Consider the following 24119-nt stretch of genomic DNA (forward strand, 5'->3'; position numbering starts at 1 on the left):
TGATAGTTTTCCTTCTAACAGTCAGGACCCTCAGCTGTAGGTCTGTTGGAGATTGCTTGAGGTCCACTCCAGACCCTGTTTGCCTGGGTGTCAGCAGCAGAGGCTGCAGAAGATAGAATATTGCTGAACAGCAAGTGTACCTGTCTGATTCTTGCTTTGGAGGCTTCCTCTCAGGGGTGTACTCCACCCTGTGAGGTGTGGGGTGTCAGACTGCCCCTAGTGGGGGATGTCTCCCAGTTAGGCTACTCAGGGGTCAAGGACCCACTTGAGCAGGCAGTCTGTCCCTTCTCAGATCTCAACCTCCGTGTTGGGTGATCCACTGCTCTCTTCAAAGCTGTCAGACAGAGTCATTTGTGTCTGCAGAGGTTTCTGCTGCTTTAGTTGTTGTTTAGCTGTGCCCTGTCCCCAGAGGTGGAGTCTACAGAGACAGGCAGGTTTCCTTGAGCTGCTGTGAGCTCCACCCAGTTCGAGCTTCCCTGCGGCTTTGTTTACCTACTAAAGCCTCAGCAATGGCGGGCACCCCTCCCCCAGCCTCGCTACTGCCTTGCGGTTAGATCGCAGACTGCTGTGCTAGCAATGAGGGAGGCTCTGTGGGTGTGGGACCCTCCCGGCCAGGTGTGGGATATAATCTCCTGGTGTGCCTGTTTGCTTAAAGCACAGTATTGGGGTGGGAGTTACCCGATTTTCCAGGTGTTGTGTGTCTCAGTTCCCCTGGCTAGGAAAAGGGATTCCCTTTCCCCTTGCGCTTCCCAGGTGAGGTGATGCCTCGCCCTGCTTCAGCACTCATTGGTCGGGCTGCAGCAGCTGACCAGCACTGATTGTCCGGCACTCCCTAGTGAGATGAACCCAGTACCTCAGTTGAAAATGCAGAAATCACCGGTCTTCTGTGTCGCTCGCGCTGGGAGTTGGAGACTGGAGCTGTTCCTATTCAGCCATCTTGCTCCACCCCCCTCTATAAATATCTGTTGAATAAATAACTGAATGAACAAAGTGACACATGGGTCATCTTAGGTATGGTGTATTTTTGTAGATTGCCATTCTCTGTCCTACTACATGAAACTTGGATTCAGCCTTCACTAAAGCTTTTAGAAACATACATATAAAGTGAGTATATCTGTATGAAATAGCCCCTTTAGGAAGTTGGAAAAATTTTTTTAGAGGGCAAGTATGGCTTACAAGTAAAAAGGATCCCAGGGTGGGTGGAAACAGATAAAGATTTGTTCTAACCATTAGGACAGGATGTGATATGGCATAGCTGTCAAGGCCAGATTCTCCCTCTGTAAGACCTCTAGTAAGTATAAATTTAACTCAGAATTCATCTCTAATAACACAGCCACAGTCACAATGACATAACGGAGTGCTTTACTGAAAAGGTTGACAAATGAAAAGAGATCTAAAACCCAACAAATCTTTTAGTTAAAAGGTTACTTTTTCTTGGAAACAGAATATAGTACCACCAAGTTATGAAAATGCAAAAAACAGTTTATATGAACTTTCTGACTTTCGACAATGTCATTGTTTTAAGAATGTAACTAAATTACTTTTGAGGTATTCATAATACATGTTGGGTATTTAAAAAGTAAAAAAAAAACATACATACATGAATTCAGTAATGACTCAAATATTTTCTATTTAGTCTGATAAATTGGCAATTAAAATAACTACACTTTATTCATAAAATATCCAAGATAAAGAATATACTATATAAAACAACCATTTAATAGTAACATGCTTACAGTTTCTCAAAGCTGAATGTGACAAATGTACTTCAGGAAAATGTATTTAACATTGGACTTAGCTATATTCTAATTCTAAACTTACTTTTTGGGGTGTGGAGGGGTGGAGTCTTCTATATTGCCCACGCTGGTCTTGAACTCCTGGGCTCAAGCGATCCGCCCACCTCAGCCTCCCAAGTAGCTGGGATTAAAGGTGAACACCACCACACTCGGATTAAACTTACTTCTATATGAAAAATAACCAGACTAACTTTTAGGGACTAGTGGTTCCACCAATTCAATTTTAAGACTACTAACAGAATTTTATAAACACCTATGATGTTACAGCATACGTAAGAAAAATATTTTTTAAAGTTTTAGTAATTCAAACCAAAACCTGCTGTATGTTAAAAAAAAATTCACTTAAAAATTAGTTGGAAAAAAATACACTTAACACTAGAGTACCGTTCTGAAGAAAAAACTTTTTATGACTTCAATGACATGTTATTTTTAAGCAGCAGCAGAAGTCTTAAACACCTTTATATGCTTTGAAATACTGTTGATGATCTGATTTTCAATACTGTAATAGGTGCCATTAAAGAGACCATTGTTCTTTCAATCAGTCTCTGTGTTGCTGTTGGAAACACAGTAAGGCAGAAGCACTGGAATCATGGAGGCAAGTTACTGAAACACTGTGATACTGAAATACTGCTGGCTTCTGGAAGAATCTTCTGACATGTGGAATTAGACATCTGAAGAATCGCTCCAATCAGTCACAGTTACTAAGCTGCTTTTTAATGTGCTTGATTCATTTTCTTGAAGTCCTGTAAGTGGTGGGGAAAGGCAGGAGAAGAGAAGGCCTCAACGGTTAAACAAGCACATTGTCAAGTCTATAAAAATCCATAATTTCATATTGTCATTAATCACTCAGTGTCTAAATGTGTTCAGGAATCCTCATCTCCCAACCCCCATGAGCTATGTATAGGATGGCACTTTAAAATCCAACCATGAATTGGTCGCATCTCTAGGACACACTCACAGGACCCTTGGATGCAAGCTTCCACCCTGCAGCCTACAAACAGCAGGGGCCACATCCTGCTTCCCACTCCTTCCCCAGCATTCAGCTCAGGGCCTGGATGTTGAAGGTGCTCAGTACATTTGTGTTATAGTTACTGACTCTGAGTGAATAGATGGTAAAGAAAGAAGGATGAAATTAGCAAGCCACGTAGGGATTAAGTGTTAAAAAACAGATTTTCTAGGGTAGATAGGCTGAACAATGAAGCCAATTTTAAAATGCCATGATTTTGAGCCACTGAAATAGAGTGCAGAGAATTCCACTCAAGTTTGACTGTAGAAATGTGTTCCTCCAGGGGCACAGGTTTATGATGTTGGAGTAAAGAGACAGGAGATTTCCTTAGGGCATCCTCTTGGCCGTGTAAAGAGTCACTGTAATGCAAACAGGGTCTCCTGGTTTTCAATAATTAGAGTTGACGCTTAGACAGCACAGATAACTGATGCCAGTTATGCAACAGCTATGTTATAACTGGACAATGTGAGAGAAAAGGTATCGTGAAGGACAGAGGCAGCAACAGCTTATCTTACAAAGGGGCGAGAGGCTGCTGAAAATGAAAAGAGCAAGGGTGGAGATGTGCAGGTATTAATTTAAAATTACAGGCTGGGTGCAGTGGCTCACATCTGCAATCCCAACAGTTTGGGAGGCTGGAGCGGGAGGATCATTTGAGCCCAGGAGTTTGAGACCAGCCTGGGCAACCTGGTGAGACCCCCATCTCTAATTAAAAACAAAAAAAGTAATAAAATTATACGTAGGAGTACAAAAACAGTGAAGAAGCATGAGAGGTGCGGTGGGTGGTGAAAATGAGCCAAGTCCCCATCTGTCTTTGCAGGACATCAACAGTTAATATCTAAAGTCGATGAATCAACAGATGGTTTAAGGCCGTTACTGAGCAGCACAGAGGTACCACTAATGAAGGTGGTGCGATGGCAAAGAGAAGCCTTCTGAACTACTCAGCTTTCAACATGTGCAAGAATTACTTTGACAAAATATTAACATTTTCTAATTTAAAAAACTTTACTAAGTTATTAGGCTTATCTAGGCTCTAGATTGGGGGATATGAAAATCATTTCAAGTAATTATCTCATAGTATTTCATCCTACTGACTACAATGCTACAAGAGAAACCTCCCTTGGGAGAAAATGAAGAAAAATATTTAATAGGGAAACAGACTAATACAGAAAAATTGCCAGAAGAGTGGTCTCATTCAGGTATATGATCAGAAATTTTAATTCCTAAAAGGCATCTTCATGAAGAGAATATGGGTATAGACATTTTCAAAAATAATATAAAAGCCAGGCATTGTGGAGAACATCTGTAGTCACAGCTACTCAGGAGGCTGAGGCAGGAGGATTGCTTGAGCCCAGGAGTTTGAATCCAGCCTAGGCAACATACTGAGACCCCATAGCCTAAAAAAATAAATAAATAAAAATTAAAAAAAAAAAATTTTTTTTTGAGACAGAGTCCCACTCTTTTGCTAGGTTGCAGTGCAGTGGCATGATCTCAGCTCACTGCAACCTCCGCTTCCCAGGTTCAAGTGATTCACCTGCCTCAGCCTCCCGAGTAGCTAGGACTACAGGTGCGCACCACCACACCCAACTAATTTTTGTATTTTTTGTAGAGACGGGGTTTCACCGTGTTGGCCAGGATGGTCTTGATCTCTTGACCTCGTGATCTGCCCGCCTCGGCCTCCCAAAGTGCTGGGATTACAGGCGTGAGCCACTGCACCCAAACAAACAAACAAAAAATTTAAAGAATACAAACAATTTGGGGGCTACGAGTGGTGGCCCATGCCTGTAATCCCAGCACTCTGGGAGGCTGAAGTGGGAGGACTGCCTCAGTTACTAGGGAGGCTGAGGTGGGAGGGCTGCTTGAGCCTAGAAGGTTAAGGCTGCAGTAAGCCATGACAGCACCATTGTACTCCAGCCTGGGTGACAATAACACCCTGTTTCAAAAAATAAAAATAAAAATAAATTTAAAAATTTAAAGACTAAAGATTAGTCCTATAATTAAATAAAAATAACAATATATATGAATCAGTAAGTTATACATATCCACTCCTTATTTAAATAACATAAAGCACTGACAGCTTTCTTGTCTGATGATATACTAGCATAAGTTAATTAGATATTTATAAAGATGAAACACAACTAATAAGAAAATGGACTGAGCTTGTATTAGAGGGGAAAGCAGCGAACCTTCTCCCTTTGGCCCCTTAGGATTAAATGCGCCCCAAGCATTTAGCACATGAGCAAAATGTGGCTCATTTTTCACAGGTGGAGGTTCCTTCTGTTCTTTTCCAGATTTTTTTCCCAAAGATATCTCCTCCTCTAGGGATGATATGTCCCAGTCTTCATCCTCCACATCTGCACACTAAAAGAAAGGAATGGAGAATAATGTTTCTTTAAAAAAAACAAAAACCGGTGCCCCTCAATCATTTCATTGGTTAGACTGAGCATCTAACATTGAACCATAAGGAAAGAAGTGGGGAACTATTAATACTTCCAAATCTAGTCATTTCTGCAGGGCAATGAAATGGATTTGGAAGTTGGTATTCTGAAATCTGAATCATCTATTTTTCATTTCTGCCATGGAAATATATGTTTCCTACTCTACCAATCATGAATGTAGAAAATTCCAGAAATACTACACTGTAGGGGTATGAAACTCTAAAAGGCAGGGTGCTCTCGCTTCTTACCTCTGTGATAATAATGACATCTAACTATGGGCACATCACACCAAGGCCTGGAGAAATAGCCCCCAACTGGAAGGTGCACACAGTTCTAGCATGTCCTTCCTAAAGAAAGATGCTTTTGCACTCTCTTGAATGACACAGGACTTTCTGTCATTTTTGGCTTGTGTAACACAAATAGAATTAACTAATAAAAGTAATCTGACAAAATGCCCTGGACTGGAAGACCAGTTAACACAGATGATTCATTGCTGTGCCCAGAAATACAATGGGAGAGCTCCATCCACAGAAACACTTCTGGCATCCTGGCTGTTAGAACCGCTGGGAAAATGTTTGGGCTTCTTCTCTAATGCAGACAGAGGAGCTTGAGCTCCACCCTCACTTCAGCTCCCAAGTGGGGCTAAACCCTTAAAAGTCCCTAAGATCTCATGTGAGGGTAGTGGAGAAGATCTGAAGGGCCCTGATTCTGGTCAGTCACAAATTTCTTTGTACAAATCATTTGATATCTGCAAGTATCAAATAATACATGTGACAGGATTTTGAAAACCTGTAAAGTGTGATGCTTATTATGTATTGTTGCAGTTATCACACCAATATCTTTGACTGTCTATGGAATGGAAAGAAATGCAATATTGAGAACAAGAAAGGTGAAAATCTCAACCTCTACTATACCAGCTAACTATGTTTTATATTTCACTACAAAAAGTGTGACCATTAAGGTGTTATCAAAAGACAAATAAATGTATATCTAGAAAGTAAAAGTGATTTCACCTTTAGTTCTTGTAATTCTTCTTTTTTGATAAACATCTCAGGAACATTAGTTCCACCAACTGGTTTATTCACATTTTTGCGATGTGAAAACATCTTTTCAACTTTTTCAGTAGGTGTTTTAATGGTGGCTCCTATAAGATCAATAAAAATTAGGCAAGTGAAGTATTTAAAAATTTCATCTATCTTCAATTCCAAAATAACCTTACAGGAAACTTTGAAAGAGTCTAAGCTTTGGAAATAATTATGTATTACTTCCAAGTCAGTTGATATACTTTGGGGTTAAAAAATTAAACACATAATCCTTAAAATAATCATAATCCTTGAGACTATGAGCTATAAAGTTTTCATTTTATTTAATTAATTTAAAAAAAATAGAGACGAGGTCTTGCTATGTTGCCTAGGCTGGTCTTGAACTCCCGGGTTCAAGCAATCCTCCTGCCTCTGCCTCCCAAAGTGCTGGGATTACAGGTGATAGCGACTGTGCCTGGCCTAAAGTTTTCATTTTAAATCAAAGAAAGATGACCTCATTCAAGTGTATGGTCAGAAATTAATTTCAGTGAGATAACCTGCATGAATGGAATATTCATAAGGGTATTTACAAAAAATATGAATTTTTAAATGAATTCATTATATTTTATCTCATTACACAAATACATGGTATATACACATTATATACAATACAAATTACATCCAAAAATATATTAAATATAACAAATTACATACAATATATTAAATATAATAAATTACATCTGATATGTTTAAAATATATAATTTTAAAATTGCATTAAGTAGAATTTTTTAAAAAAATAATGACCCATCAGCTCTACTTCTCTTCAGCAAATATTTGCAGTGACAGGCTAAGATCTTTCTTCCTTTAGTATTACTCCAGCTCCAAGAGGCAGCACAGTGTATTAGAGCAGCCATTCTCATAGTCACCCAGTGTCCTGGGTTGAATTGTGTCCCTCTAAATTCACATGTTGAATTTCTAACCCCCATTCCTTAGAATGTGACCTTATTTGGAGGCAGTGTCTTTGCAAAGGAAATCGAGGTAAAGTGAGGTCATTAGGATGGGCCCTAATCCAATGTCCTTATACAAACGAGACATCTGGACAGAGATGCACACAGAGGGAAGATGATGTGAGGATGCATAGGGAGAAGACAAGTCAAGGACAGAGACGCGGAACAGACCCTCCCTGGCAGCCCTCACAGGAACCAACAGTGCCTACACCTTGCGGTTGTACTTCCAGCCTCCAGAACTGTGAGGCAATAAGGTTGTGTTCCTTAAGCCACCCAGTTTATGCTACTGTTATAGCAGCCCTAGCAAACTAATATACCAGGTATCATTCCCAACTCCTTCCTCTCCTTCAACTGGAAAGTGCTAAGCCCTGCCCATTTTCCGTGGGCGCCTTTGGGATCCGCTGCATCCGTTTCTCGCACACCCTCCCAGAGCTCAGACTCCCAATGGTCGGTACACCCAGGTGAGGGCCACCGTCCTAAAGTTTCCAGAGAGTTTTCCAAGGTAACAGCTCACCTGTGGGCTTGGGAGAATCATCAGTGTCCTCGATCTCGCTTCCCTCGGTCCCGTCCGCTTCAATTTTCACTGTGTTCTTCCCGAAGCTGCCTTTGTTTTGCGATGGTGGCACAGGAAGTGGGCCTGGGGATGCGTATGCCCGGATGAGGTCGTCGTCCTCCTGCTCCTCCTCTGAACTAAAGGGAGGGGTCCTACACAAATCAACACCGAGACAGGGGCGCTGTTTTCGTAACACTTCAGGATTTATGATATTAAAAGATATGCCTCTTAAAGTGGTGGCACCTTTCTCAGGTAATTCCCAGTGGGCACAAGTGCTTTTGGGGTTATGACCAAGATGGCGGCAAGGCCAGAGGTTATACCCATGACTGAAGCATCCTCCCACGCCCAGATCTCTGCCAGCAACGGGGCATGTTTATCAAAATGGGCTGAAGCTGGGGCCTGTCTCCTCTAAACCCAAATGTGTATATTCTTAATAATTTTGGTTTTCATACACCTAAGAAAAACATTTCTCAAAGAAAAAATTTCCTCAGTATAACCACTCATCTTTTAAAATTGTGTCATTACTTACAGTTTCTTTATACTGCACTTTATTGCAAAGAGCTTTTACATACACAATCTCATTTGTATCATCACATGAATTATTACCCCAATTTTAAAGTGAAATAGAAGTTCGAAGCAGTGTTCGTTCATTTAAATAATATTTATTGGGCACCTAAATTCCAGACAATGTGTCAGTCTTGTACATGTTGATTCATTCACACCACATCCCAAGAAATAATGCTCTTCCCATGAGATTATGTATAAGAAAAGTGCTTTTGAAGGGTGAATCATTGTTTATTGTCTCTAATACACAGTGCCTCAATGAAGAGAGATTTATGTCATCAATATCTCCAGAATAAGGCAATGATGATTAAATTATTCATGATCAAATTAGTCTTACTCATAATCAGTAACAATATACCTAGAATTTATTGAGTACCCACAAGTGCCAAGCACTGAGCCAAGCCCTCTTCATACATTCCCATTTAATTTGTAGAACTCTCTTGTGAAAAAGGCAGCATTATTCCATATTGCAGATAAGGAAATTGGGACTTAAAATATCCCATATTACAGATAAGAAAACAAGCTTAAAACAGTAATCAACTAAATCAGTAGCACACAGGTGATGAGCAATTGAGCTAGGGTTTTTAGTATCCTAAGAGAATCTAAGAGAGGAAGAGCTACTAGGGTCATTATTAACTTCCACAAAAAACTGGAACACGAAATTATTACATTTAAAACAAACTTACACTGTCACAGGTCTAGGCATAAAAACTCAACATCAGCCATTTAATTTAAATGTACTTATTGAGAAATTACTCAACATTGTCAGGGGGTGGATATAAGAATGACTCAGGTGTCTCTCTTCTTAATGGAATCCACAATGTGGTTAAGGGCTATTGACTTATGTACTAACTTATAAAGACACAAAGACATGTCACAAATAACATATCACAAAGGGACAAATTATGATAGTAAATAATTATGGCTTCATTCAACCATAATGAGCATACTACTTTAAAATGAAAGGAATGTTCAGTGAAAATAATTTTTAAAATGACCCTCCCATCCCCATCAGTACTCACGTAATAGTTGAAGACTTTCTGGGAAAATGATCTTCCATGATATTTTTCTTAATTCTAAAAAACAACAGAAAAATATTTTTAAATTGCAGAAGTTAATAATATAATTTCAGATACATTTCCATGGAACTGGTGAGTTTTGCTTTTGACATATACTAATGAGGAAGAGCAGCAACAAAAGTCACCAACTGTCAACAAGAGACTGGTAGGAATTACAAGTGTGATTCTCTGGTGGACCAAACACTGTTATGGACTCAATGTCTGTGTCCCCCCCACTCCAAATACATATGTTGAAGACCTAACCCACAGTATGATGGTATCTGGTGGGCCTTTGGGAGGTGATTAAGTTTAGATGAGGTCACTGAAGATGGGAGCCCCCATGATGGGATTGGTGCCTTATAAGAGGAAGTGAGGCCAAAGCTCGCTGTATCTCCACCATCTGAAGGCATGGCAAGAAGGCAGTTGTCTGCAAGGCAGAGAGCCTTCACCAGAACCTGACTATACTGGTATCCTGATCTTGGACTTTCAGCCTCCAAAATGGGAATATAAGACATTTCTGTGAAGCCACCCACTCTATGGTATTTTGTTAAAGCAGCCTGAGCTAAGACAAACATTGATAAAATAAATCTGAGGGCTGAAATACTCACTTTGAAACAGATGTCCTATCAGTAGAAACAGCTTTTTGTCTAATCAGTTGTCTGTTTTTGGGAGGAAGTTGTATCATTTTGGGTACTTCTCCAGTTGAAAGGGTATCCATTTGAGAAACACTGTACTTATCTGGAATATAGTGTCATTCATGAGTCTCCATTGCCTTTACGGTCAGTAAGTGAAAAGCAAAGGTAAACGGTGTAATACCCCCTATGCTGCTGTGGAAATGAACAATCCCATCTCTAGGGTTTAAAGCCAGAGTCTAGGGTTGTTGTTAAAACCCAAGACCCAGCATTTAATAGTACAAACAGTAAGAGAGTCGTCAATGAAGTGGCAAAGTTTGTTAACCATTTAAAATTATAATAATTTAATGATATCTTGTGGTGAAAAAAAGAAGAAAAAAGAAAAAGTTGTTAAATTAAGCTCCCATTTGCAGTAGGTAACAAGCTTACCTGAAGATAGTAGTGCTTTCTCCTCAATTTTACAGCTGACTTGATGTTCAAGGAATTCTCGAATTTGATGAAAGTTAGGTATTTCTCTTTCTTGTTTATGTCTTTCTGATTCCACACTTTTTAGTACTCTATGCAATTGATCACTTGAAATGCCATGTACATCCTGAAAGAATAAGATGTTAAGTTGGCCAATTATCCTGGGAGGTTTCATTTCATGGGGATATATCAGCATTAACTATGCCAACATTTCAATCCATCCTTACAGGACTCCAGCTGTGTGTAGAGGGTGAGGGTGCCCCAACAAGTAACACACTGTCCTGGCCCCAAAGAGGCCATGAGTTCAGTTGGGCACATAAGGCTTGCATATGTTTATGACTGGCTGACCAACAAGGCTATGTGTCATAAGAACCCAATGAGTCTACAAAGGCTAGAAGAATTCCAGGGAGAGAGGCCATCGAAGGCCCTAGTGGCCAGAGAAGCCTGAAAGGGAAGGCTGAGCTGTGGCCTGAAGGACAGGTGGAGTCAAACAAGTAAAAACAAGGAGAAATTTCCAGATGGGTAGGCATGGGGTATGGACACCTGTGAGAAAGGAAGGTGTCGAGGCAGAAACAGGCAAGGCACATCCCACAGGTTAATGCTTACAAAGACCTGGGTGATGAAACCAGCAGAAGAGACTAAATGCCAACCCAAAAGGCTGAAAGGTTATTCTACAAGGAACAATAGGTCATCAGAGCATCAGAAGTGACTTTCTTTCTCTCTTTATTTTTATTTATTTATTTATTTTTGAGACAGAGTCTGGCCCTATCACCCAGGCTGGAGTGCAACGGCACGATCTCGGCTCATTGCAACCTCTGCCTCCCGGATTCAAATGATTCTCCTGCCTCAGCCTCCCTAGTAGCTGGGATTACAGGCACCCACCACCACACTCAGCTAATTTTTGTATTTTTAGTAGAGATGGGGTTTCACCGTGTTGGCCAGGCTGGTCTCAAACTCCAGATCTCGTGATCCACCTGCCTTGGCCTCCCAAAGTGCTGGGATTACAGGCGTGAGCCACCGCACCCGGCTACAGGTGACTTTTAACTATGCAAATAGCATAATTAAAGAGACAATATGAGAAAAGTCATCTGGATTTGATGAGAATCTAGACAGAAGAAAACTAGTTAAAGGGATATTTGTTGAATAACAGTGTCTCACACACACACAGCTACCTATCATCTTTGTCCCCATACCCCTTGCTTCCCTCAGCCTTCCCAGTCCCAGGTACTGGCCCTACCACCCACCCAGTTGCCCAGGACAGAAATCTGCATCATCAGATTAAGTACCACCTCCAAGAAGAAGTTTTCTCTGACCTCAGTTATTCAATCAACCCCCTCCTCTACTTTTCCTTTATTTCACTTCATACAATCTAAATTAGAGATCTCCCATTTGTCTGGACAATCATTTGTTTTATGCCTATCTTCCTATACCATGTAGCTGGAGGATAAGGCCTAATACTGTACAAATGTCAATCCTTCCCACTTAATATACAAAACTGGAAACAATTTCAATCAGAATCCCAACAAGCATTATTCTGGGAGTTGAAAAGTTATTCCTAAAGTTCATTGGAAAACAAAACATGGAAGAACTACCAGTAAATTTTTGAAATAAGGAGACTAATGAAGAAGGCATGGCCTATAAAAGATACTAAAACACAGGACAAAGCCACTACAATTAAATTAGTATGGTGTGCCCAAAGGGTGGTCAGAACCCACCTAAAAAGGGTCTATGTGCAAATTTTAAAAGACTGAGTTGATGAAAGATGTGGAGCAACTAAACTCTCAAACACTGTTAGGGACAGTGTGAGTTGGTACAAAGACTTTGGAAAACTATTTGACAACACCTACTATACTAAACATATGCCTACCCTTTGACCCAGCAATTTCATCCCTAGATATATATTCAAGAAAAATAAATGCCCATGTTCACCAAAAGACATGTACAAGAATTAACAACCAAGAAGAGCCCCAAAATAGAAACACAAATGTCCATCAGCAGGGAAGAGATAAACTGCAGTATAGTCACACAATAGAATGCTATAAGGCAATAAATAAAGAACTACTGCCACATGAAAGAACAAGTATGAATCATATACATAAAATCATAAGCAAAAGAAGATATAAAATATTACACAGTGTATGACTCCACTTTTATGAGGTTCAAGAATAAGCAAAATTAAGTCAGAATACCCTTTCTCTCCAACTGGGAAGTAGGGGGTGATATTGACAGGAGAAGGTAAAGAGAGTCTTCCAGAGTGTTGGAAATGTTCGATCTCATCATTTGGGTGCTGGTTATAGATCGTACACATACATCCATGTACATACAAATCTGCCTATATACATAAAAGTATACAAACATGTATATCCACAAATATAGCCACATACACATACATCTGAAAACATACACAATCATCTATATACATACATATACACAAATGTGTATACACATACACAGATATCTGCATATACACGGATACATACATGTATATATACATATCTACATACACACATACACACTATACATATCCACGTGTGTGCCCATGCATGCATATGTGCTCACAAGCTTTGCATATATATGTATATATGCATATGTAGATGCACTTTTTTATATACATATAAACTAATGAAGTTCAATTAAGGTTTGTGTCTTTTATGTATGTCAATAAAAATAGAAAAAGCAAAAAATCTATATGATAGGATATACCAAAATTATTCAATCTGGCAACAATATGAAATCATATCTATTCATCCATTCATTCAACATGTATTAATGAAGTGCTGGTTTTGTAATAGGCAATGATTTGAGGTTAATATCAGAATGTAAGCAGCACTGTGACTGCCTAGATACAAACCCTGGCTCCTTCATTACTAGCTGTGTGACGTTAATCAAGTTACTTACCTTTTCTGTAAACTGTCAAGATACTAATGTCATTTACTTCAGAGATTTGTTTCTATGTTTAAATGAGTTAATATTTGTTAAGTTCTTAGAAGTGTGTCAGGCACACAGTGAGTGCTATTCAAGTGTTTGATAAATAAAGTAGGTCACATTAGCCTCTGGTCTCCAAACATGGACAGAATTGATGTGCTTACTTCTCTTCTCTGATCATTTCTAATTTAGAAAACAAAATATAGTGAAACTAACAAATATTCCAAAAATGAATGAACATACTGCATTAATCCCCAAGGTTTCCAGTTTCTCCATCAAGTTCTGCTCCACCATTGTTCTTAGTCCCTTAGTGAGGGAGGAGTTACTCTTCAAAGCTTTTCTTAAATGCATTTTGTTGTTATTTAATTTCTGTTCATTTTCTCTTCCTGAAATCAGGTTTTAAAAATGTGTTAAAAAATGAATTAAGCAAATACATCAAATCTCTAAGCAGAAAATGACAAAGCACAGCTTTTAAGCAGCAAGTAAGTATTTGTGATGTTTTAAAACTTTTGGATATTTTAGTCACTCAGCACAATACAGAATGCTTAAGTTACGTAGCTTTTAAAACTATTTTATGTCTACTTTAAAACTTCAGTATTTTTAAAGACTCTGAATCACTTAATCAGATGACAACTATAGATATATATGTATCTATAGAAGCATGATGAAAAAAATTATTTAGGAATTTAATGTTTTATCACTAGAATTATATCACTATCTCCTGAAAAATTCATCTCTAAGCTAACTCTGTTAGAATTTACGTATCATCTTATGAAGAAAAAGCCCAATTTACTTTAAATAATTAAAAGTTTTTGGCCATCTCAGTGGCTCACACCTGTAATCCCAGCACTTTCGGAGGCTAAGGTGAGTGGATCACTTGGACCCAGGAGTTTGAGATTAGCCTGAGCAACATAGTGAGGCCCCATTTCAATTTATTTTAAATTAAAAAAAACACTTTTTCAAAGTTTTTTAGTTTACTAGAAGCTAAGTACATATAAAACTTCAAGATGTGAAAATCATTATCCCCCTCAAAATATTTACCAAAATGAAAAAGGATAACAAAAGTATTAGCAAAAGTGTATTTTGTTTAAAACAACCTGTAATTAAAAACAAAGAAACCAAAACCAACAGGACATACTCTCCTCACTTCCATCCCTACCCCTTTTTTATTCTCCACTAAAAAAAAATGTCAAGTTCAAAAGAGTTTGGAGAAGAATGATGGCATGACCTTTAAAAATCTGAGTCCTTATGTACAAAGGAACTAAAGACTTGATTAAAGAGATGCGATGTTTGGCAGTTCAGACCCTTACTGACTGTCCAAAGCCTAATCTGGGAGAAATGTGACAACTATACTACCATTTTGGAGCCTAATCTCCTAGCAGGGGCATTTTGCCCACCAAAGGATGGCATCAAATGCCATTTCCTAGGTGTAGGGCTCCAGGCCGTCTGAGACTCTCCCTTCACTGCTGCCTCACCCATCTCAGCAGATGGGATTCCTAATACCCATAGTACTTGGATTTGCAGGAGATCTTGAACAAAATGTCTTTTTGTTTAAGATGTTTTCTAAACACCAGTTCAATTCCCACATTAAAAAATATTTCTATTACATAAATAGATGGTTTTACTGAAAGCAAAATTAGATTACTTTTTTGTACATTAAATAGAAGAAAAAAACCCCGCACAAAAATACTATTCTATGTTTTGCTATTGCAGCTTGCTAAGCTGAAGTGATAAAACTGCATATAATTATATATTAAAAGTCAGAACTAATCTTAAATTGTATAGTCTCAGCAATCATGCTGCTGTCTAACCACCAATGTTTACAAATATTTTGAAACCACCAAAAAAAGCACTTCTACAAAATCATAGCTGCAGCCACTATGTTGCTGGCTTTGGCTTTTAGGTGGCCATCAAGTGTGCAACTGTCTAGGGCCAAAAATAAAAAGAGGCACCAAGAGACAGCCTGGAAGTCTTGGTGCCACCATTGAAATAGACATACCCCCTACCCCAATTATGCAAATAATCTTTTGGCCAATATCTCAGATAATGAAGGACATACACAGAAGCATCGCCTAAAAAGAGGCTCTGGGCCCAGTTTCCTCTGGGACTTGGGGCCACATACAGGGGCAAGCAATGCCTGGAATGACTGGGCCGCAGTTAGAAGAGCTGTAAAGCCTTTGCTGTTAGTTGTTGAATTCCTTTGCCGATGTGTCTCTGATCACCCTCAACTCTGATGACAGGTTCATTTTGATGACTGAGTTTCCCCAAACTACTGCAGATTAAGCATTTCCCTCTATCCTCAAATTCACCTTATATACTGGTGCTTGCTTTGGGAAATCATTTATGAATAACTACAGCACCCTTGGTAAAGATTCTTACAAGGCTGGGACTGGCCAATGGAAGCAAGAGAAAGAACGTAGAGTAGGCAGGGAAAAATAAAGTTTTTAAGTAGAAGTGGAATTAATCACTTGAAAATCAACCACAGCTGAAGATTTTAGTTAAAGCACATATTGCTCACCAAGACCAAGGCAAAACTTTCTAAAGACTAGCATTTCCTTCAAATACAAATTTTCAAACACAAGCAGATGGCCAGGCTAATGCATAACAGTCCATACATGGGATCAGTTTTATCAGACATACAATATCCCATTTATGGTAAACAAATAATTGTAGCATGAAGCAAATGATTTTTAAAAATCCTTGAATTTCTGAGTTGGAAAGGACTTTATCTACCACCTAGTAATGATAGATTTTTCGCATGAGGATACTAGAAACAGCAGTACAGTAACTTCCCCAAAGGCCATCCAGATGGTCCTGTAGAGGCCACATCAGCTTCCCTTTCTCCATTTGCTCTCTGCAGTAAACTATGGACAGTAGAAAACCTGGATGTTGTCACTAATTAAACTCAACAACCTGAAGCAGGCTCTTAATCCCCCTATGTTTTCTTTCTGGAAAATAAAATGGCCTCTAAGATCCCTTCTGGCCCTCACATTCTAGCATCTATAAAACAGCAAGATCAAATATGCCTCTGCTCAAAAAGCAGGTACACAGAAATATGCGTGTGTGAGTTACTTTTTAGTAAAGGCCACAGTGTTTTTGCAAATCACTGCCAAAATTGAGCTTCGCAAGCACTTATCTGCAAAATGTTAGCACAAGCTGAGGAATTTATTGATGGCAATTAATCTGCTGCCAGTATGTTAACTCCACAGAGGTGCTAGAAGGAGGCAGTCACTGGTTTCTGCAGCGGTGCACGTGGACCCTGAGGTATTTTCCATGATCCTCAGCACTCTCCTATCTACTGCCAGAGCTGTACACATGGAGCATGGCAAGGGTTATTTTCTTTTCCAGTCCAGCCCCCTAAATGTGGCAGCAACCAATGGTGGTGTTTGCTGTCAGTGATTCCAAGCTACCCTCTTACATTGACTGGAAGAACTCTAAAAGCACAGGCAGAGGCATGCAGTGACTGAAACCTGGAACTGGAAGTTAGAAGACCACTCTGGGTGATGGTGGACAATCATGATTCCTATAGGAACCCTCACTAGTCATTTTTTAAATGAGTGTGAACTACATGACCTGAAGTTCCAGTTTTGAAATTACGAGACCTTTTCTATGAACCTCCTGACATGTTTCACAGATTCTTCAAAGAATACGGGATTGTATGTCTTGGACATCAGTAAATGATATGTATGTAGGAGAGAGGAAGCATGTTACTTGCAAGCAAAATGATGTGTCATTATTCAGAACTCAAATAGGGTAAGATTTGTTCATCCCGTTTCTGGGAAACCAACAGGGTTGGTTGAAAATCACTTAAAGACAGTATTTTTAAAGCACTGTTTCTCTTCAACTTTATAGGGCTCAGAAGCTCAAATGCCTACATAAAGCAAAGAAGGCAACATGGGGCAAAAGAGTTGAGGGGGATTATGGCAAACCGGAGGTTGCTTCCACAGTCGGCAGTGGCGGCTCAGCCCTGCTAAATGTTGCTCAGTAGACCATGACCCAGGGTTTCCAGGGTATTGTATTGTGGCACGAAGCCAATAATTTAAAAAACAACAACAACAACCAGAATTTCTGAGTTGGAAGGGACTTTATCACGTAGCAATAGATAATTAAATTGTGTAGATTGCACTACAATTAAATATTGGCAACCGATCATAAAATATTTGCCAACACTGCAGCTTGAATAAATCAGCGTCTGTGGAATCGATTTAGCCTGCAGGATCTCGTTTGATGCCTGGGTTGTGGCCATCTTTAAGGTGCCGGAAGTATCTGGGAATGACCCACCCCAATTTATTTGCTTAACAATGGAACAAGGCTGAGGACCCCATAAGAAGGTGACAATATCTTTTAAAGTTTTGCTCATCACAGTACCCCAAAATTTCCCTCAACAAGCTTTTATGGCTTTTTGTAATTTAATGCACCTATAGTCACTCTTGTTTCTGAAAGAAGCAAGTTTCTAAACATTGGAACAGCAATTACAAAGAAATAAGCAGGAAATGAAGCAACTAAAACCAAACTCTTCAAAATCAGTGCCAAACATGAACAACTATTGGGACAGGAAGATATGCAATCCTAAGCTAAATGGTCTGTCTAAAATATACAAAGTCAAGACAAATTACAAAGATACATGGAAGCAAAATAAACAAACCCCATAAAAACATCAACAAGTGACTGATCACTAGCATAACAAGATTAGACTTGAAAGTATACCTCATATAGGTATTATGAATATGCCTGATCTAGTGAATTCTCAATTTGTAGCCTTATAAAAATAAAAAAAAAAAACTGGTAAATGTCTAGAGAACAAGGGAAGAGTTATAATAAATATTGAATTTACATATTAGAATACATATCATTTGACTTCTCTTCCTGACAAAACTGACAAAACCAGAATCCATATAAGTATTGACAATTTGCTTAAATTCTCCTAAAGAAGTGATATATGGTGATATATGACAATTCTCCTAAAGAAGTGATATATGGTGAATTATTATAATTAATAAGAAAAAGTTACAATAAATTGATTCAAATATAATTGTTTTCAAAATCTACAAATCTAGCATTAGAAAATGTTCCTTATAATTAAAGCTTTCTTCATAAATTTTAAAAACTGATCAACAGAAAATAATTTTTAGGACTATCAAATAAAATGAGTAAGCAGTAATAATTATCTCCCAACACCCATAACAGCTCCCAAATTCCACCATAAAGATATTGTTTTGCATATAAATATTCCACATCCAGAACTTAGACATTATGCTTTTCTTGCTATTAAAAATAATTTGGAAATAAGCATTTCACCAATTCATTTCAGATTAAGGGTATGATAAATCACCACTATGACACAAATCTTTTCAGATCATCTGGTACACATGTATGCGTCAACATGTCATCTCATCAGAAAAATCTGCATTAAAATAAAGACTTAAATATTTTTTCAAGTTCCCTGACACAGAAAATTTCTTATCTGCTTGCACAAGAATACTGTGAAGCAGGGGAAAGCAGAAAAGAATATTAGGGGAATAGGATAACAGAATACTCCATGTGGGTTGGAAGTAAAATCCAAATCTAAATGTCTTTCCTAGTTTTGATGTAGTGGAATAAAAACCACTGGCTCATATTTTCCAGGCCTAGGTTTTGATATATAAATATAATATGTGCAGGTAAACCTGATCAAGCCCTTTGTTACCTTTTTCTTCCTCTGAAAGTTCTTCTATTGGTTCCAGTATGTGCGACAAGAATGCCTGTTCTATTAACAAGGAAAAATAAGAACAGTACAAACAGGACAACAGCAAAGTAACATTAGTTTCCTTTCAAATGATTTAGAAAGATATAATTCCATAGCATTTTAATCATGCCTAAATAGCAAATATTTACTGAGGAAAAAATGTTGAGGCAATCAGTCAAAGATGGTCACCTTTTCATGGTATCTTCAATTTCTATGTACTTTCCATTAACTAAACTCTACAGAAAGTATAGTTTTAAATAATTAAGTTAGAGTTTCTTATTCATCAACCTAGTATGCAATAGCCTTTTACGACACAAGGGCACAACTGCAAAAGATCTTCATTACTTATAAAGTATTTCGATCAAGTGGCTAAACAGAAAATTAATGAAAATATTTCAACTACAAAAAAATAAATAATTCCCAAGGCCCTGGGATTCCCACTTGTTCCCGGTGCTAACCCCATGGTATTCAAGTGGTAAGACCAACAAGATAAAAGAGGAACGACAGGAGAGAAGTCAGCAGCAAGACTGAGAGTCATTCTTCGACACCTGCATGGATACATTTCAAGACCTAGTTCCGGGGCTGGAGAATGCCCTGGCCCCACAGCTGGGCAGATAAGGAAGGACTCTTCACAGTCTCACCCCAGAACGTCAACCGCACTCAGGGGAGATGAGGTCTTTGGATGACTATTCCCAGAGAAATGTTATATGTATACACAAGGAAACCTGCCAGCAGCAGGCATAAAACCAAACCCTATCCCATCAACTGAAGGTAATTTCCTTCATGGGGAAGGTCAGGTTTTGGGTGAAGGTTTAATGATGGTGGTCAGGCATTAGGCATGGAATGAAATGCAACTAGCAAAGTTGGTGCATGGTTCACTCACCTTCAGCTTGGAGACTGATACAGTGCACTTCTCCCTACCAGCTCTCCACTTTTACCTCCAAGTGGGAGGTCATTGCATTCCACCACCAGACCTGGGAGTGGGTGACGAGCCAGGGTAAAAATGGCCAACAGTTACTGAGTGCTCATCAGGTGGCCGGGCAGGGATCCACATGTGTGGTATCTCAAATTTAATGCTTCCCACTTTAAAGGGTCTGTTTTTTATTCATTAAAGGGTATTTCTAGAACTCTATTTCAGATAGATAAATGATAGAGAGATGATAGAAAGAGAAACAGACAGACAGATTTAGGTATATACAAATAGATTCTTACAGCTTAGCCAGCAACCTAGTCAATGTATGTAACATTGGCTGTATGGGAGAAATGCATCTGAAACTACTTTCAGGTGAACTTCTGGAATGCAGCCTATGACTGAGTAAGACCACCTTAATGCTGTCCTGAGCTGAGATCCAGGGTGAGAGTCAAAACACTCAGAGGTCTGAGTCTCCCGTGAACTTGCCGAAAGCTTTCAAAAAAATCCTTGTCAGTTTCCTACCATTGTCTCCAGAAGAAAGGCTCTTGGTCCTCTAACTAGCCCTGCCCTTTTGTCCCTGGCTGACTTCAGCGGGACTTCATTGTGCCCACCTTAGAAGCTAACACTGGCCAGAGCTTACTCAGTGGCTTGTGCCTTGCTGGCCCATCACAATGGCCACTACGGTAGCCATGGCTGCTCTCTGCACTTGGTAGGAAAAGTCCCTAAGCCCACAGCTTAGGGCTGGGCTGTGAATCTGGATTGCCTGCTTCCAAAGTCTGGGCACTTGGCCACAAAGCAATGATGCCTGCCCACTGGCGCTCACTAGGCTTGTCTTCCTGACTTCTTCAAATGCCACCGCTGTCCACCCATTATCAGAGTTCACTGTGCTCTGACCTTCCTTGGCCTTGGCCCTGGTCCCCAATCAGGTGCTCAGCCTTTCTGCCAACTCCACCAAACCGCTGGTCTGTCCACTCCTTCTCCACTCTCGTCACCACAACCCAGACTCCTGGGGAGGAATCTCAAATGCAGGATCACCCACACCCACAACTGGTCTCCCCAGCTCAGATTCTTTGCAGACGCTCTGGTCAGGCCAAGCCTCCCATAGCCCAGCTCTCTAATTCTGCACACCCAGCCTCAAGAGCACTCAGCGGCTACACACTGCCCCAAGAACGACCCTGGACAGCTGCCGCCTGGCACTCAACAGCTGCCATGAACACCCTCAACCAACCTCACTTCCCTCACGTCTCCTCCTCTTCTCTATGCGTGGCCAAGTAATTACTCTGCACTGCTAATACACATCTACTGCTTTCCTGCCACCTTTTCCTTCTTACTGTTGGCTTTGCCTAGGATGCCATCCCAACATATTCACCTCCTACTCAGCTCAAATGGCCAAATATCAGCTACGCCAGGAAGTCTTCCCAGAGTCTCCCAAATGGAGAAAATCTCTCCCCTGCCTGGATACCCATTTCATTTCTCAGTGACTCTCACCTTGCACCATATTTATAAACATGTGGTCTCCTTTATAAGCTATAAGTTCCTTGGGGACAGACTTTGTTTCTGATTCGTTTCTGTATCTCTGTCATGCCCGCCTTGGCGTTACCCTCAGGAGTGGCCCACAGCTGTCATTACCCAGTGGTCGGTGAAGGAAGGAAAGCAGGAGTGGCGGAACACCACTAGAGAAACATAACTACACGTGGCATGTTAACTCCTGTCAAAGACATGTTCACTGAAGACTCTTCTGAGCTTTTCCAGGATATATGTCTAGGAGATCTTATTGGCATATCCAAACATTTCCTCTTGTGACTGCACGTAAGCATGGTCACCTGACAGGGAACAGGCCCATTCTCCTTTAGAGGGTGGAATTCCACTGAACTGAGACTTCCTTTCAAGTCTCCATCCCACTTCTGTAACACTATTTGGGCCGGTGGTGTCCAGTGGGGGAAGCCATCTTTCTTTCCATCAAGAGACACAATACGCCAGAAGTCTGGAGCACACCACCTGTCATGTATTGGACAATCAACTATTGCTTGTGTTAAGTGTCAGTATTTCAAGATGTAGAATACTTGCTGTGAGAGCAAAACATAATAATTGTAAAGTCTAATAAAAATGTTTGTAAGTTGGGTGCAGTGGCTCACACCTGTGGTCCTAGCACTTTGGAAGGCTGAGGTGGGAGGATCACTTGAGTCCAGGTGTTTGAAACCAGCCTCGGCAACATAATGAGATGCTGTCTACACAATAAATTTAAAAATTAGTCAGGTATGGTGATGTACCCCTGCAGTCTCAACTATGTGGGATGATCACTTGAGCCCAGAAGGTTGAGGTTGCAGTGAGCTATGATCATACCAGCACATTCCAGCGTGGGCAACAGAGAAATGCCCAGTCTCAAAAAAAAAAAAAAAAAAAAAGCTTCCAGTTTTTGTGGTCATCATTGTAGCTATATACAATTAAAGTCATGTATACACAAGCCCCTCACAATTTATAGGCCAAATTAAAGGAGGGCTTCACATGTAGGTGGAACCTAGCAGGTGTCCATAGACTTTGGGGAAAGTGGTTATTTTGCATCCTCACTGCACTCATCGCTCTAAAAGTGGGCCATATTATCAGGTCAGGCAACCTAAGCAATTGGTGTACGGGTCAGTTTAACAGCAACAAAGTCTACTTTATTTACTGGGCATCCTAATACCACCATTTAGTCACAACCCCATGAGCAAAGAGCAAAGTGGTCTCCAGTGGTGAAAATACTACAAAAAGTTATTTGAGGTTTGTCCAGTAAAAACACATACTAGGGGATGGGGATCAAGCATGATTGTTTATCTTCTCCAGAACCCGTGTTTCATCCTATCAACTGCCTTCAAATCAGAACCTGATTGTTTATCTTCTCCAGAACCCGTGTTTCATCCTATCAACTGCCTTCAAATCAGAACCTGATTGTTTATCTTCTCCAGAACCTGTGTTTCATCCTATCAACTGCCTTCAAATCAGAACCTGATTGTTTATCTTCTCCAGAACCCGTGTTTCATCCTATCAACTGCCTTTGAATCAGAACCTACTGCCTGTACTGTTCAGCTTGTGTAGCAGAGTTGAAAGCAGGGAGCCATCAGGGTTCCCATTTTACCTAGATCCTATCAGGACAGAAGCACTGGCAAGGTTGGCTCCTAGCAGCTTACAGTGGAATTCCTTCCAGGCTGCTTTAGCTCACTCTCTCCTCAGGGCAGCCCCCATCAGATGAGAAATCAATGCAAGGGGCAATGGCCCCCACCCCTGCCTCAGTGGAGGACAAGCCAGAGCACTCATCCCAGCTCTGCAGCTCTGAAGCAGGGCTGGCTGAGGCCTCCACTGCAGCTGCACCTGGGTTTAACGTCCCCTTCGCCCAACACTGCTTCTCTCACAGGTGCTGTCCGAGGGCACCCCCCCATCCCACCTGTAAACTTCTGTATCAGTCTGTTTCCCAGGGGACTCAACCCACAATGGTAAGGAATCGCAAGATTTTTCATGGTAAAGAACCTCATCAAGCTTTGAGATGGAACAAAGGACAGAGAGCGAACGGGCGAATAAACATTATGCAATCCATGACTAACCTGCCCTGCCCCTGCTGCCCTGGGGAAGCTGGCCTGATGGGGTGGGGGACGTTGGCGGGCCCTGGCCAAGTCTCTTCCTAGCTCCTGCCCACTGAGATGCTCACAAATCAGCTTTGATCCCCATCCAAGGGCTGTAGGCCCTGTGCCAGGTCTGGTTGGCATTTAAAACTAGCATTTCAATCCCAGCAGATGCCAGGAAGGGGGCATGACTGATTCATGCAGCTCTGGGCCAGTGAGGGTAGGGTCTCCAAGAACACATGCTTTAGAAATGATCGATTTGTCCAAACCCTTGAATTAACCCCAGACAGCTTAATGTACCTACGGGGGTGTCCTTTAGTTAGCAACAAAAATATATGACAAAGAAACTGGGACCTTGTGTAATGTCATACAGAAAGCTAACGATAACAAAGTAGAGGGGCGGGGAAGTAAAAGAAACTAA

General features: G+C 40.3%; 1 protein-coding gene across 4 annotated transcripts in view; it reads right to left on the reverse strand.

Moving 5' to 3' along the window:
• Positions 1-1345: 1345 nt before the first annotated feature.
• Positions 1346-24119, reverse strand: part of DZIP1 (DAZ interacting zinc finger protein 1) — a 62613-nt gene continuing 39839 nt past the window's right edge. For 2 of the 4 annotated variants that reach the window (XM_001085816.5, XM_015121320.3), the window contains 9 exons: positions 19151-19210; positions 13708-13850; positions 10504-10666; positions 10051-10180; positions 9407-9460; positions 7782-7972; positions 6251-6381; positions 4986-5160; positions 1346-2539 (listed from right to left, as the gene is read on the reverse strand). In XM_001085816.5, coding sequence (XP_001085816.3) covers positions 2460-2539; positions 4986-5160; positions 6251-6381; positions 7782-7972; positions 9407-9460; positions 10051-10180; positions 10504-10666; positions 13708-13850; positions 19151-19210 — 1127 coding nt within the window. In that variant the 3' untranslated portion in view covers positions 1346-2459. The remainder of the gene's footprint in view (positions 2540-4985; positions 5161-6250; positions 6382-7781; positions 7973-9406; positions 9461-10050; positions 10181-10503; positions 10667-13707; positions 13851-19150; positions 19211-24119) is intronic. The other 2 variants (XM_077973862.1, XM_077973861.1) reach the window with 1 other exon arrangement.

This window comes from Macaca mulatta, chromosome 17 (genome assembly GCF_049350105.2).
Source record: "Macaca mulatta isolate MMU2019108-1 chromosome 17, T2T-MMU8v2.0, whole genome shotgun sequence".
In the NCBI taxonomy this organism is placed as follows: domain Eukaryota; kingdom Metazoa; phylum Chordata; class Mammalia; order Primates; family Cercopithecidae; genus Macaca; species Macaca mulatta.